At 33.4% G+C, this 16892-nt stretch overlaps 1 protein-coding gene and 1 pseudogene across 10 annotated transcripts; both read left to right on the top strand.

Annotated features, from left to right (window-relative positions):
- Positions 1-601: 601 nt before the first annotated feature.
- On the top strand, positions 602-5347 carry LOC140823226 (GDP-mannose transporter GONST1-like). 10 transcript variants are annotated; one of them, XM_073184440.1, is made up of 11 exons: positions 602-870; positions 1038-1142; positions 1501-1671; positions 1860-2094; positions 2196-2335; positions 2711-2840; positions 3173-3271; positions 3639-3793; positions 3995-4111; positions 4764-4861; positions 5060-5347. In XM_073184440.1, the coding sequence occupies exons 1-11, from the start codon at positions 860-862 to the stop codon at positions 5101-5103; spliced, it is 1305 nt and encodes a 434-aa protein (XP_073040541.1). In that variant the 5' UTR covers positions 602-859; the 3' UTR covers positions 5104-5347. The 10 variants fall into 10 exon arrangements, with proteins under 10 accessions (XP_073040541.1, XP_073040540.1, XP_073040543.1 ...); XM_073184439.1 differs by having other exon boundaries at positions 1021-1142; XM_073184442.1 differs by having other exon boundaries at positions 603-870; positions 1009-1142.
- A 3402-nt stretch (positions 5348-8749) lies between these two features.
- On the top strand, positions 8750-16678 carry LOC140824327 (protein NRT1/ PTR FAMILY 4.4-like; annotated as a pseudogene).
- Positions 16679-16892: the final 214 nt, after the last annotated feature.

The following is a 16892-nucleotide window of genomic DNA, read 5'->3' as shown; positions in this document are numbered from 1 at the left end:
CTATAGTTTTTTTTTACTACATTTTAAAAAAATAATGACACAATTTTACCAAATACATTTATAGTTAGTACAGATAATGAATGAATTAATATAAAAAAACAATTTTAAATACATCTGTAATTTATTTTAGCCATGTTGTTCATTCAGTTCATATTTACAATTAAAAGTAATATTTTTACATAAAAATAAATTTTTTTATAGATAGAGTTGGGTTGGAGATTTGTTTCACAAAATAGGCAAAAACTTGTGTGAGACGGTCTTACGAGTTATATTTTGTAAGAAAAATTTCTTATTTGAGTCATCTATTAAAAAGTATTACTTTTTATGCTAAAAGTGTTATTTTTTATTGTGAATATCAGTAAGGTTAACCCGCCTAACAGATAAAGATTCGTGAGATTGTCTAACAAAAGACCTACTCAACAAAATTATATGTTAAAACGATCTGATAGAAGCTTCTTTTTTGTTTATTTTATTACATAGATATAAAAAGAAAATCTTTACCATGATGTACTGTATAGATGCATAAATTTTATGGTAAATTTTGTTCGTTTGTTGACCTAAATTTAGATGTAAACGACGTCGTAATATATACAAAACAAGGAAATGTTGAAGCCAAAGAACAAGTTTGAGTTCTGTGAAATCCAAAAATGAACTGAATAAACTGTAACCTGGCCGTTTCAGTTCGCATTTGCAGATTTGACTGACTTGTTACACTCCTCCCTTTTCTCTTTCTTTCTCGCTTTATTTGACTTCGTCCATTTCACATAAAGCGTGCCTCCGTCTGTGTTTGCTTCTGGTTTCAAGATTCAATCGACTCGAGCAAGTATTGCGCGCTCAAATGCGTTTATGTTAATTATAAATGACTCCAAGGTACTTTTTCTTTGTTGGTTATTGAGATGGGATTGTTTTACACGATTAAAATCTTGTTGGGCATCCGGGATTCATGACTTTCACTGATTCTTTACCTTCTTTTCCGATTTTTTTTAAATTTTTGTTTGGAGGATCAAGAAACTCTTGTAGTTGTGTTTCTTGGATAGATATAGAGTAAAGAATTTGTCTTTTTGGATGAACACGTTGGGGAGCCGAGTTGGATGGTTGATTGAGGTCGCCAAAGGATTGATGGGTACCAGGTTATCCAAGCTGTAAGATCTTGGTATTTCTGTTAGGTGGGTGACAAAGATTTTGCATCCAGGAAAACTAATGACATAGAGAAAATCCATGTTCGAGTTTATGCTTAAAGGCTAATTTGATTTGAGGTGCTTTTAGTTACTTAAGTTCCCATAATTTCATTTCTTGGTCAGTATTTTATTACGGCCTATTCTAGCTCAATCATTCTTATTGCTGTTGTTTCCCCTCATTCCAGTTCTAATGTTTCTAAGTATAAAACATGTTTTTAGTATGAAATCAGAATTAGAGTTTTTGCATCATTAAATGTTGAATCCAAGGATGATTCACAACCACCTTTGCATCTGATTCCCATTAAATTTTCCCTTATGGTAGAGTTTTGTCAAAAGGTGTTTCTCAAGATTTTCTTGATCCTGTTTTGGAGAGAAACGCAACAGCGGATATTGGGAAGGGTTCCCCCAGCAGCGAAAGAGACCTGAAAAATCATCAGCTCAACAGCTTGCTGGATCAGGTCTCTAGTCCAGTCCGAAGAGAATTAGTTAGCAGGTATCTTCATTCTTTGTTTGCCTCATGGACAGGTTCTTTGTGTTCCTGTTGTCAAATACTAAGAAGAGTTGTATAATACAAATTAACTAGAAAGAGAACTCTGTGAACAGTTTACTTAAAGTATTTACGTTGGCCTTTATTTTCTTGTTGCATTAATAGTTTATTTTACCATGTTTGTTAACTTACAGAGCGTCTTTTGGGATGAGAACTCCTGGTAATAATGATGGGATTGATGTGGAGAGTGGAAGAACAGAAAAGGATAGAGAAAAGACAGTGAGAAGTAAAAAAGGAATTACTTTACACAATCAGGCCCTGTTATCTGGCATTGCATATTGTTTTTCTTCATGCAGCATGATACTGGTTAACAAGTATGTCCTCTCCAGTTATGACTTTAATGCCGGAATCTCTTTGATGCTATATCAGGTTACTTTCCATATAAAATCTTTTCTGAATTATTATAGTTCGGTTTATTAATTTAGTCTCCATGTTCTTTAAATATGAACAAAGTTTGTTTTTGGATGCAGAATTTTGTCTCGGTGATTATTGTTTCCCTTTTAAGTTTCCTTGGCTTAATTACTACGGAACCACTCTCGTGGAGATTAATTAAGGTCTGGTTGCCAGTCAATGTTATATTTGTTGGGATGCTGATCACAAGTATGTTTAGGTACTAGTTTCCCTTATCTGGCACTCGGTTTTGATGTAAACTGCATCTTTTGTAAATCAAACATTTGCGATTTTATGATAAAGTATCTGACTATTATTTAGTGGCTAATCCTCATGATAATCTATATTGTGGTGTTTCTTCACAGGTAATATGGCAATTAATTTTTTGAAATTTTTTTATGCAATAGAAAAAGAAAAATTCTTTTTACCAGGAGCATATATAGATTTCAGCTTTTTTATCATTCTTGATTTTACTTAGATCACAATAGACATGACATCACTTTTCTTTGGTTGAATTTACGTGCTACTTATCTCAGGAAATATCTTAATTTGTTTCACATAATGTTGCCTAACATATTATTCATGTTGAATGCAGTCTAAAGTACATTAATGTCGCCATGGTCACAGTTCTGAAGAATGTAACCAATGTGATGACTGCTGTTGGTGAAATGTATTTATTTAACAAACATCATGACAACAGGGTTTGGGCAGCTCTTTTCTTAATGGTATGTCTTCTGGCTAATACAAGATCAGTTAACTCAGTAACTACATTTCGGTCGATAAAATGCAAGTATTCCATTGAGTTTTTATATTAGTACTCTGCAAAATTATACTAGTTATTTCACTCTTAATATGTATCTTTTTAGTTGATTACTGCTGAATCTTTACAAGCTAGCCCTCAATGACCATCAATCACTCTTAATTTGTCATGGTCTTAAGAATATTGGTGTTGATTGACACATCAATCATAACCAAGCAAAATCAGGCTCTAAATTCCTTTTATACTACTTCATCCAATTATTAACGATAGGTTGAATTTTGTGTCATCATTTTGTAGATCATTTCAGCAATATCCGGTGGAATTACAGATTTGTCATTTCATGCCGTTGGATATACATGGCAGTTCATGAACTGTTTTCTGACAGCATCATATTCCGTAAGTAATAGAACCTAGCTTTGTAATATTGCACCTGCTGAGTGTCCCCTTCATTTCTCGTGTTTATATAATTTTGGTTATCTTCAATGGACACATTTGCGGCGACCTTCACTTTATTATATTACAAAATAGAGTGTTTCATCGAATCTTTGCTTGCTTTCAACTCATACGAATGCCTGGTGCTGCTATTCAATTGTGAAATTGCATTGTTTATTGTTATATTCTTCAAGTTTTGTTAAATATCATGAAATTGAGCTCCTCGTGGATATGGCTTAGCTTCTTGGAGTAATTGTTCCGTGTTTTCTGCAAAATGTTGTTGCATCTCTTTTTAATGTTTGAAAGTGAAAGTAATATTTTTGTGGTGCAGCTGACCTTACGCAGGATCATGGATACAGCAAAACAAGTTACTAAATCTGGAGAGTTGAATGAATTCTCAATGGTTCTGCTCAACAATTGCCTTTCGCTACCTCTAGGAATTTTTCTTATTTTTGTGTTCAATGAGGTCGATTATCTCTTACAAACGTAAGTGAACTCTAAATTATTGGTGATTTGACTGGTGTTTCCTATCATCGAAATTTCAAAAGAATTTTCTTTTTGAAATTAATTTTAAGTCATTAATTTTATAAGGCAACCCTATATGCATTGTCTTGTAAAGTACAGTGAAATACTGTAACTCGCGCAAGTAATCTTGTTCAAAATTTGTTTTTTCGTTCACAATGTCAGACCTCTTTTGAGATTGCCAACATTCTGGCTGGTGATAACGTTTAGTGGATTCTTGGGGTTGGCTATAAGCTTCACTTCTATGTGGTTTCTGCATCAAACAGGGGCTACTACGTACAGGTGAAACTATGCTATCCATTTCACATCTGTCATAGATACTTGATTTTGGCATCCTAGTGCTGAGAAGAGAGCGACGACAGTTTTGAATTTTAGATTTAGGCGCAGCATTTATTTTACATCTAAATGGTGTTATACATTGATTTTTGGTTTTGAAATATCTGCCAAGAGAATTGAGAATCTAACTGATTTACATGTTTCTTTGGTCTAAAACATATACCAAGAAAATAGCTCATTGTCTAAGAACCAGTTTTGCATCTGTAGAGCTTCAGAGTTACAATAGGTGTTATGATCATGAACATTAATAAATATCCAAGTTGCGGTTGAATTGATGAATTTAATTTGGAAAGATAATTTTGATGGATGGATTTCAAAAGACCTGTTTTGAGTGTATTTGAAACCAACCACAATTATTATTGAAATTGCATAACTTGATACGAAGTGAAATCCATTTCGATTGTCCATCTAAGCTAGCCAATGAATTTGTGATTAATGGATTTGAAATCCATCAATCAAAACACAACCAAAGGTGAAATACGGGGATTTCTTGAGATCTGTTATTGTTTTCAGTCATATCGGTGGTTGGTCAAGCCAAGTTAGACTTGTTCATCTTCTCTTTTGCAAATTCATTCATGTGCATAGCATATTCCTGCAGCCTTGTAGGTTCTCTGAACAAGATACCTCTCTCTGTTGCTGGCATCCTCCTCTTTAAAGTCCCAACAAGTTTGGAAAATTCTGCCAGCATTTTCTTTGGTAAGCCTCTGTCAACTCTGGGAAACATTATATTCTCGAGGCAACCTCGAAATTTTGATCAGTGACGACTTAATAGAAATTACGTTCGAATAGAAACTAGATTTAACATATGGATTTTCAGTCAACGAAACCGAACATGCTCGACCTCATCGAGCAATGCAGGCATCTGAAACTGTTAATTGGTGTTTCTTTGTACAGGGTTGGTGGCTGGAGTGTTCTTTGCAAGAGCAAAAATGCGTTAGATGGTTTCAGTTTGAAGAAGTTGGAATTCTTTACACGTGAAAGAACACTCATTGTGACCACCCTTTTGGGCTATTTTATATGCAATTTTTGTGATATTTTCATAATTTTGGGAAGTCTTTTAAATTTAAGTCGAATTTCTGCGAAAAGAAATTAAAACTTGAATTTCCTTCAGGTGGACTGGAAATTCAAAATTTTGACTGAAATTCCAACGTTTGTTTGAATTCATCAAAATCACATCTTTTTGTGTGTCTAAGTTCAGTTGCATGATATTGGGTAGGGCGATATTTGATTTAATTTCAAGACTTTTGGGGAAAATCTTTCATGAAATGTTGTGAAAAAATAAAAGATAATTTGTTTTACTTGGAAAAATCGTAGTCGATTCAGTCTCATATGTTTTGCAGGGTCGACAGATATTTTATTTGAGTTATTCATGAAAAAATATTATTTTTTATGCTAATGGTATTACTTTTTATCGTGAATATCGGTAGAATTGACTCGTCCTACAGATAAATATTTATGAGAACGTCTCACAAGAGAACTACTCTATGATTTTTGTTTCAGATTGATCCTTCTTTTGATTTTGTTCTGGACTATTTTGGAAATTTTTATTATGTTAATTTACAAATTTTATATTATATTTGTGAGAAAATTTACTTTATTATGTATAATTTTTAAATCTTAAAATATATTTTAGTTAAAAGAATTAGGTTTTTAATAAATATTATAGATTTTTTTTAAAAAATAGCAATCTATAACAAAGCAAGAGGAGTTACGTTTTTATAACGAGACGAGGATTTGTCTCGGATTTCAATTTCCCCTTCCGGTTCAGCGATTTTTTTTTTAAAAAAAATTGTTAAATCCGACCGATAATTCACCGGATTTCAATATTTTTTATTATTTTAAAAAATTTAAATCCGAGCAATTAATGGTCAGATTTAATTTAGTAAAAAATTTATTTATTTTGACCCAAATGAAACCGGTTCACGTTTATGATATCTGAGGATTAATTCCTCGGATTTCAACCTTTTCTCGAATTGTTAAAAAAATGTAATTCCTTCACATATGTTATAGAATGGCAAATTATTTTAAAATTGATAATATTTAATTAAAAAAAGCCTAAAATTTTATTTATAAATTTTAATTTATTTTTAATCTTGTTACATGATTTTTATTAGTTAAATAAAAATTAGTAAAAGTTTTGAATAATTATATAATAACCAAAAAAAAGATTAACATTAATAACTACTTATTTATGATTTTCAAATTTTGTAGTAAATATTTTTTATTTAAAAGAATTGGAAAAATAAAAATAAAATTAGAGTCGAGGTCTTTCATCTCTAATATGAATGAGCTCGTCTTTCCATTCATATTAAAGAGAAGGTGTGGGGTCTTAGACCCGTTTTTTTCATTTTTTTTTTTGAAAATGAAAATATTTCTGTAAAGATCGTAAGTTAATTTAGTTTAAATAGAAAATGAAAAATATGTTTGTATCATTAATAATAATAAAAAAAATTATCAAATTATGCATTGCGATCAATATAGTTTTCCTTACACTTCATTTTTAGCACCGTCTAAAAGATTTTTTTCGAAAATTTGATCAATCTGAAAGTATTTTTCCGAACTTTTGTCATGACTATATATGTTATTCGTCTAAGAAGAACATTCTTATAAGAAGATTGTGTTAGATTATGCTTATAATGTATTGTATAACTAATGAATATATATATATATATATATATATATATAATGGCTAGGGAATTTATTGACTCAAGTGAAATAAACAATCTTTATTTTAATATAATTTAACTTTTAATGATTTCGTTATACTTTATCTGTATACTCATGCAATCAGCATAGATAAAGTCTTTGATTATGCTCTAATACAAATGAATCGTAATTCGATGTTGAAACTCATTTGTAAACACTGCATATTCTAAATTCGTTTCTAGTCGATTCAGCCGCCTAAAACATGGATAAAGGTCGCTTGAGCTCGAGACTAATATCTGTGATGTTGTGTACTGCGTTTCTTGGTAAGGACATAGAGATGTCCAAACATACACATGGGTAGTCATATGATGATTATATCGAACAACTCTCACTCGAACTTTCCAAGTGGTTATCATTCATCGAGAGGATAAGTCTGTGGTTATGATTGTACACCATTAGTCCTTACGACCCGGGACAACACTGAGGCTCTATATGCTAGGACTGTGCTTTGACTCGTTTACCGGCTCCAGGAGAGTCATCAGGTGGCGAGGTTGGGTACGATTGCGACACATATAGGAGCCAGTGCATTGTAGTCGGGGATTCACCGCTCACCTACGGGTGTGGATATCCTGTGTGATCTGATTAAATAATAGTGCATGGAATCTCTGGCCAGAGTATGAGATGTACGTTAGAGAAGGAGTTCTCAAATAGTACACACGATGCCACTATTATATTTATCACATAGTTATCGAATTATTATGCAACTCTCGATGAACCAATGGTTGCAGATTCGATCGGGATATACGAGATGAAGGAACCGTACTGTACGTTAATCATAATCTACTGGTTCTTGCAGACACTGTCAGTGATACCTAGGGGATCATGAGGCGATGCTACTAGACGCTTTTACCATGATCCGATGGGTGCATTCAGAAATGAGTTCTGACATTCTTGATCAAGGTGTTGATGAAAAGAATGGGGCTAACTAGGGTAAGCCCAAATAAAGGACTATGTCCTGAATCACAAAGAGTTGTGAACCCACGGTTAGCTGTATCCCTCAACCATTGAGGGTCACACAAACACTGGATCGTTTGTTCCCGTTGAAAGAATAAATTCAAGAAGTTTCTTGAATTTATATCATATGGTAAATTCAAGGAGTTGAATTTATGATAATTAATTTTGAGATAATAAATTCAAGAAGTTGAATTTATAAAATTTGAAAATTTAATTTATTAAAATCTAATGTTGTGTTTATTAAATATTAAATTTTGGAGGTGATGAAAATTCAAGTAGTTGAATTTATAATTTAAATAATAAATTCAAATGTTGAATTTATAATGTATTTAATTTATTAAGCTCAAAAGTTGAGTTGATTAATTTAAAAATTAAATATAGTGGGTAATATGTTTAATGGGCTTGTAGGAGTACAAGTCTAACATAATAATTAATTAAAGTTTTAATGGGCATTGATTAAATTAATTAAATTAGTTCGACTAGCCCAATTAATTAAATCAAGCCCATTAATGTTAATTATGTAATTAGACTATGACTTAATTATAAATAGGGGATGCAAGTCAAAACCCTGGCCTACCAAGACAACCAATTTCGAAAAGGCCAAAACTTGTGTGAGACGGTCTCACGGGTTGTATTTGTGAGACGGATCTTTTATTCGGGTCACCCATAAAAAAATATTACTTTGTATGCTAAGAGTATTATTTTTTATTTTGAATATGGGTAGGGTTGACCGGTTTCACGGATCATAATCCGTGAGACGGTCTCACATGAGACTTACTCTTTCGAAAATCACTCTCTCAAACTCTAAGAATTTCAGCCACCTCTTGTAGGGAAAGGGTTTGAGTCGTCTCTCAATTTTTTTCTCTAGTGCAAATTGGAAGAGGTATAGATCATCTAGTTGTGGACTCAATTAGAAAGAAAGAAATGAGTCTCTTGAAGAAAGTTCGTAGGGATTCATCAAAAACTAGATCTGTAATATCGGATCAGTTGGTGCCATGTGATTTATTCACAAAAAGTATAACTTTTAAACTCCCTATGAATGTTTATGTTAAAATCATACGAGCGCCCAAAGCAAAACATATTTTGATTGTCAAAATAAATAAAAATATTTTAAACTTCCGCTACGTTTGGGCGCGTAGAAAACCCAGATCCAACAATAACTTATACCCGAATGTGGTCATGAAGGTTACATTGAAATTCTACTGGTTTTGCAGGTTTTTATTGGTGCAATTCAGAACAAATACTTGAACTTGCCAGAGAACCCTGACGAGTTGAACTTGAAGACAAAGAAAGAGATCCATTTGAAGAAAAACTTTGCCACACTGACCAGTTCAGGTAATGTTTGGACTTCCAAACCATCGCAAGAGTACTAATACCGCTCACAGATGTGAACAACATCATTAATTTATCTTGTTCAAGTCCAGGTTTCTCGACAAAGCTGTTGTTCTTATCATGGTTTGTCGGAACGGTCGTTATGCGGCCAGAACGGGAACAGTGACCAACGTTCCAAAGTTCCAGGACAAATCGGTGATTGTTTTGTATCGTTGTTCTTCGACGTTTTATCAGCGATTTAACGGGAAAGCGGAACGGAAAGGGCGGAACGGAACGGAACGGTTTTGGTGTTTAAAAAATATGGTTATGAGATATTCATGGTTCATTACGGTGTATGATAATAGAATGGTTATGTTATTGGTATTATATTTCTTAGTTGTTGATGATTATGAAAATGAATGTGTAGAATCGAAAGTTGATCTTGAGCCAAATAGGAAATGGAAGTACATAAACGGTATGAATATGTGGCAGTAGTTGTGGTTTATAGTATAATGTCTTGTATATTGATCCAATTGTTGTGAGGCCACCTCCATTAGAAAGATAAGATATAAGGCTATAACTTTCATGTTTTGAGTTTTGTTCAAATCATTAGGGATTCAGATACTATGATCGTCGTGACGAAACACTATTACAAAATCAGTCATCTCATTCTAATGATCTTTCATCATCTCAATCTATGTCCCTATGGACAATCACATCAATATTCAAATGTTCGAAATCAATTTAATCTACGAGATAGTGATGAAGAATATAACAATGATCTCGCTCCTCCGCATCACTCTTCATGGTATCAGCTTTGATATGTTATAATTTTTAGTGTGTATTTCTTATTGTGCTATTATTGTAAAATAGTTTTATATTGAGAGATTAATTTGTAATAACTTCATATATTTTATTTTTTAGTATGATGTAATTTATATTTTAATTTTTTTTACCAATTTTTTGAATTTATTAGTTTTTTTATACAACCGTTCCGCAACATAATATTGGAACTGGAACGGTAGTTGCCGTTCAAGCACCGCAACCGTTCCAGCGAACCATGGTTCTTATAGACGGTACGAGCCCCAAATCAGGGAGAATTTGCACGGTGACACAGGTCGAAGAGGTCAAGATACTGATACGAATACTACCGATCATTGCCAGCACCATCATTGTGAACACATGCCTAGCGCAGCTACAGACCTTCTCAGTACTCCAAGGATACTTCATGGACCCTCACCTCAGTTAGGCTCATGGAAGATCCCGCCTCCTTCAATACCGGTTATCCCCGTCGTTTTCATGGCCATTCTGCTCCCACTATATGAGTTGTTCTTCAACCCATTCGCTCGAAAGATCACGGGCCATCCAACCGGGATCACTCAGCTGCAAAGGGTAGGCGTTGGGCTTGTTTTGTTAATCATTTCAATGAGCATTGCTGGTCTAGTAGAAGTGAAAAGAAGGGATCAGTCGATAAAAAATCCATTCAAAAGCATTAGCTTATTCTGGCTTTCGTTCCAATACGGTGTTTTCGGGATTGCAGACATGTTTGCTATGGTTGGACTGATGGAATTCTTCTACAAAGAAGCTCCATCCGGGATGAGGTCACTTTCTACGTCTTTCGCCTTGTTTTCTTTGTCGTTCGGGTATTTCTTGAGCACTGCTTTTGTGAACATTGTGAATGCCATCACTGAGAAAGTCACAGCTCTTGTATAAATTATGGGAAATGGGACTGTATAGGTTAGGCACACAAATGTGTTTTCTTTAAGGTATTAATTCCTCCCACTTCTGTGGTGTAAAAGGTCTCAAAGAATTAACCTCCAGGATACAAAACCTATATCTCTGAAAATTGAAAGTTACACTCCTTCAAATTTTCTGGAGCAGAAATCAAAAGTTTAGAAATTAACAAGAAAAGAAGAAATTTGCTTGAGGGAATTATTCACGCTACTTTTCTGGAAGAACATTGTGGAGGAATATATGGAATCCAGAAGTTGCCTTCATGAGACACAACTCAAATGAAATGATGTCCTTTCCCAAAAAACCACCCATTGGTTGAATCGTCTCTTGCCAAAAGACACCAAAAAATTAAACTTTATAATGTTTAAAAGCAACGATCCGATTCGAACCGATTTCTTCTTTTTCCCTCATCTTTTCGGTTTCATTTCTTTATATATATATATATATATATATATATATATATATATATATATATATATATATATATTGGTCAAATGCAGGTGAATGAATATAGTACTTATTATGTAAATATATATACATTACAATCCCCCACTTATTTACATAAAGTAAAAAATACACAATACAAACTAACTTTACACAGTGAATAGCCATGAGTGGACTTTGCCTTTAACTTATGGTTGAATATGCAACGTTATGGAAACATACTCTCACTATGTATTACTTCTTGCTCCTTAATCTTGGCAGCACTAATTTGAATATGGGCCTTGTGCTGGATCCTGGTTTCACAAGTACTCTAGGAATCTACCAATATAACCCACAAGAAGCGGCCTCTCACTTCTTTACTTGTGTAGGTAAACTTATCAAGAATGTCCACAACGCATTCCACAAAACTATAAGTCTATCCTAATTCTTGTTGTGGTAAATAAAGTGCTAGGTCAGATATGAGACTTTCAAAATAGTGTTACCCCCACTATTTCCAAAATTATGCACCTTTGAAATGTATCCAAGTTTCCATTTCACTAATGTCTAATATTGAATTGCCTTTTTAACTCTGATACATAAGGTGCCAAATATATAACTTGTACCTTAAGACAGAGTTGGTTTCAATCAAGACATCTTTTTGATTGGTAGTAGTCCCATACCTCTCATGACCCTTGAAATCTTATCACCGGATAAGGACTTTGTTAGTGGATCCGCTAACATTTGATTAGTTGGAAGATACTCAAGTACAATCTTCCCTTTTTTAACCATACTTCGAATATGATTATATCTCATAGCGATGTGCTTACTATGATTTGATATTCTTTCATTCTTTGTATTACAAATTGCAGCTTGATTATCACAATACAAAGTTGTAGGTCCTTTTTTGGAATCTACAAACGGAATGGACCTTAGGAATCTTCTAAACCACATAATATCTTTGCTTGCCATAGACATAGCTATATATTCAGATTCCATTGAAGATAGAGCAACACAAGTTTGCTTCTTCGATGCCCAAGAAACTATTGTACCACCAATAGTGAACAACCAACCACTAGTTGACTTAGAGTCGGTTGCATCAGGTGCCCAATTGGCATCACTGTAACACTCAAGTGTAGATGAACTACACTTATAATGTAGACCAAAGTTCATCGTGAACTTTAAATATCTTAATAATCTTTTTAATTCTTTCCAGTGCTCTTCACAAGGATTGTTTGTAAAACGACTTAATATGCCCACTGAACATGCAAGATCGGGTCTTGTGTGATTCACCACGTACATGATGCTGCCTATTATCTTGGCATATTCTTCCTGATTCACAGCCTTTCCTTTATTAGGAATTAACTTTACTTTAGGATCAATAGGACAATTACTGTCCTTGCAGTCAAAGTAGTTGAACTTCTTTAACAATTTCTCAATGTAATGAGATTGTGTTAGTATGTAAGTTCCATCTTTCTTGATAACCTTGACCCCTAAAATGACATCTACTGGACCCAAGTCCTTTATGTCAAAAGCTTGCTTTAAATTATTCTTAGTTTCATTTACACAATTCATATCAGAACCAAATACGAGCAAGTCATCAACATATAAAGTCAACAACACTTTATAATCAAGAGTAACTTTAGTAAACACACAGCTTTCTACTTTGCTACTCTTAAAACCAAACTTTTTGATTTGTTCCTTAAATTTCTTATACCATTGTCTAGGTGCTTGTTTAAGCCCATACAAGGATTTTTTTAATTTACATACTTTATGTTCTTCTCCTTTAACAACATACCCTTCAGGTTGATGTATGTAAATTTCTTCATCTAAATCTCCATTCAAGAACGCGGTTTGACATCCATTTGATGAACCTCTAAACCATAAATAGATGCAATAGCAAACATAGTTCTAATTGATGTGAATTTAGTAACCGGAGAAAATGTCTCAAAATAATCAATTTCTTTCTTTTGATTATAGCCTTTTGCTACTAATCTAGCTTTGTACTTTTCAATAGTACCATCAGTTTTGAGTTTCTTTTTCAAAACCCACTTGCACCCAATAAATTTAGTGTTAGGAGGAGAATCCACGAGAACCCAAGTTTGATTATCAAGTATTGATTTTATTTCATCATCCATGGCTCTTTTCCACATGTTTGAATCAGATAAAGACATAGCTTCTTGAAAGGTTTTAGGATCCTCTTCCAACATGTATGTCAACATATCAGGACCAAAATTCTTTTCAATTCTACGTCTCTTACTCCTCCTCAACTCAATCATTTCCTTATTTTCATCATTTTCTGAAATTTCATCTTCTATAGAGATATCATTAGATATGTTCTTATCCATGTCAATTTCATGCATCAAATCATTATCAAGTTCTAACTTATCGTTATGCTTAATGTTCAAGTGCTCATAAAAAATGGCATGAGTAGCTTCAAATACACTATTGTTACTAAGCCTAAGAAATCTATATGATTTACTAAGTGCAGAATATCCAATAAAGATAGATTTCACAGCTTTACTACCAAGTTTTGGCCTCTTCAAAGTTGCATCTAAGACATATGCAATACAACCCCACACCTTCAAGTGTTTAATACTAGGCTTATGCCCTTTAAACAACTCGTATGGAGTTTTCATATGTTTCTTATCAATAATTCTGTTACTAATGTAACAAGAGCTTAATAGTGCCTCTCCCCAATAACTCATTGGCAATTTTGAATGTATTAGCATGGCACTAACCATCTCCATTAAGGACCTATTTTTTCTTTCAGCTACTCCATTTTGAGGTGGAGTATTAGGTGCTGAAAATTCTCTAACAATTCCATTTTGTAAACAAAATGTTATGAATTCATTTGAGAGATATTCACCACCTCTGTCTGATCTTAACCTTTTTATCCTTAAGTTGGTTATATTCTCAATTTCCTCTTTGAAGATTTTGAACTTATCAAAAGCCTCATCTTTAGTTTTAAGTAAATACACATAAGTAAACTTTGAAAAATCATCAATAAATGTAATAAAGTAACGTTTACCACCTCTAGTTACATGTTCTTTATTGTCACATATGTCAGTATGAATAAGTTCAAGCAATACAGTTGATCTAACTACGCTTTTAAAGGAAGTTTTAGTCAACTTAGATTGTGTACAACATTCGCAAGTATGCATAGTATAAGTTTTTGAAGACTTGGGAATGAAATCACGATTTATCATACGTTTCATAGCATTTATACCAATATGTCCAAGTCTAAAGTGCCAAAATTCATGCTCCCCAACATTTAGTAAAGAATCGATAGAGTAAGCCGAAGAAGTAGTAATATTATTGTCAATACTCAACAAGTACATATTGTCCTTAATGTAACCTTTTCCTACAAACAATCCCTTCTTAGTAATAATTACCTTTTGGGATTCAAAGGCTACTTTAAAACCATTTTCGTCCAACTTGTGGACTGATACAAGATTCTTCCTCATAGAGGGAATGTGATACACATTTTTCAAAGTCAAAGTTTTGCTTGAAGTGAGGGGAAGTATGACAGTCCCACTGCCAAGAACTTCACTTGTAGAGGAGTTGCCCATGTAGACTGATTTGGCCTCTTTCACCTCTTCATAAGTCTTGAATAAACTTTTGTTCGGAGTGACATGACAAGTTGCTCCCGAATCCACCCACCAGTCAGTCACAGCATTGTTCACAAGGCAGATTTCAGTAAGAACAGCAACCATGTCATTTTCCACCAAATTTGTTTGTTCATTTTTCTTGTTCCCTTTGCGATTGCGACATTCCCTAGCAAAATGACCAGGTTTGCCACAAACAAAACAAGAGCCTTTCTTTTTCTTGCCATTCCCATTTCCATTATTTTTAAAAGTTTTTCTCTTTTTGAACTTTCCTTGGTTTCCCTTGGAAGTTCCAGGAACATCAACAAAATTCACACCATCATTCTTCAAAAAAATTGAATCATCCCTTTTAAGACTTTCAGTCTCAATTTGGATGCCCTGAAGAAGTTCATCTAACGAGATTGCTTTCTTCTTATGTTTCAATTTCTTTTGGTAATCTTTCCAAGAATTTGGAAGTTTACCAATGATAGTAGAAACTTGAAAGGTTTCAGAAATGGGTTCCCCAACATCAGCACATTCAGTAGCAATATCATTTAACTCATTAACCTGATCTATAACAGGAATAGTATCCACCATTTTGTACTCAACATACTTATTGACCAAAAACGATTTATTACCAGCATCTTCATTAACATACCTTCTCTTAATAGCATTCCAAAGTTCTGCAGCAGTTTTGTGGAAGTGAAACACATTGAACAATGTATTGTTCAGTGACTGCAGAATCGTAAAACGGCATATGAAATCATCTGCTTTCCATTTCTTAATCTTTTCAACATCCTCCTGGTTTTGTGGTGTCGGTGTTTCTTGTGGACATGTTTCAGATAACACATAGAATACTTTGGCAATCGTCAATAGGTACTCCATTTTCAAACTCCAACGTTTGTAGTTTAACCCATTCAACCTCTCCAATTTGTCACCTTCGTTTAACTGTGCCTTGACCAAAACAGACTCCATTACAGAAAATTAATACCTTAAAATTGTTGTATAAATTATGGGAAATGGGACTGTATAGGTTAGGCACACAAATGTGTTTTCTTTAAGGTATTAATTCCTCCCACTTCTGTGGTGTAAAAGGTCTCAAAGAATTAACCTCCAGGATACAAAACCTATATCTCTGAAAATTGAAAGTTACACTCCTTCAAATTTTCTGGAGCAGAAATCACAAGTTTAGAAATTAACAAGAAAAGAAGAAATTTGCTTGAGGGAATTATTCACGCTACTTTTCTGGAAGAACATTGTGGAGGAATATATGGAATCCAGAAGTTGCCTTCATGAGACACAACTCAAATGAAATGATGTCCTTTCCCAAAAAACCACCCATTGGTTGAATCGTCTCTTGCCAAAAGACACCAAAAAATTAAACTTTATAATGTTTAAAAGCAACGATCCGATTCGAACCGATTTCTTCTTTTTCCCTCATCTTTTCGGTTTCATTTCTTTATATATATATATATATATATATATATATATATATATATATATATATATATATATATATATATTGGTCAAATGCAGGTGAATGAATATAGTACTTATTATGTAAATACATATACATTACAACAGCAACCAAAAGAGGGTGGCTTCAGGCACCAGACTTGGATCATAACAAGTTGGATTATTTTTACTGGTTTTTATCCATTCTAAGTTTGTTGAATTTCGCAAATTATCTGTTTTGGGCATCATGGTACAAGTATAGATCAGATGTGGACGAATCCGATGAAAGCAAGAGCAATAACAAGAATTATGAATGATGATAAATAATGTGGTGGAATGTTTTTCAATTTGGGCAGATGAAGTAAGTGAGTAGGATATTTTTTGAGTTGGTTTGTGTTTTTTTATTTCCCTTTCCTTGAATAATTGGTCCAAATTGTTGTGTTCTTGACATCTTCCCAGAGGGAAAATAAATAAATTTCCAGAGGGAAAAATAAATAAATTATACTATAATTTTATCCCAAAATTCATATTTATATTCATTTCCAAAATCTACTATGATC

The sequence above is a fragment of the Primulina eburnea genome, chromosome 2 (assembly GCF_022965805.1).
Source record: "Primulina eburnea isolate SZY01 chromosome 2, ASM2296580v1, whole genome shotgun sequence".
NCBI classification, from domain to species: domain Eukaryota; kingdom Viridiplantae; phylum Streptophyta; class Magnoliopsida; order Lamiales; family Gesneriaceae; genus Primulina; species Primulina eburnea.
Note: the sequence above shows the minus strand (reverse complement) of the source record. Positions and strands in the feature narration are given on the sequence as shown.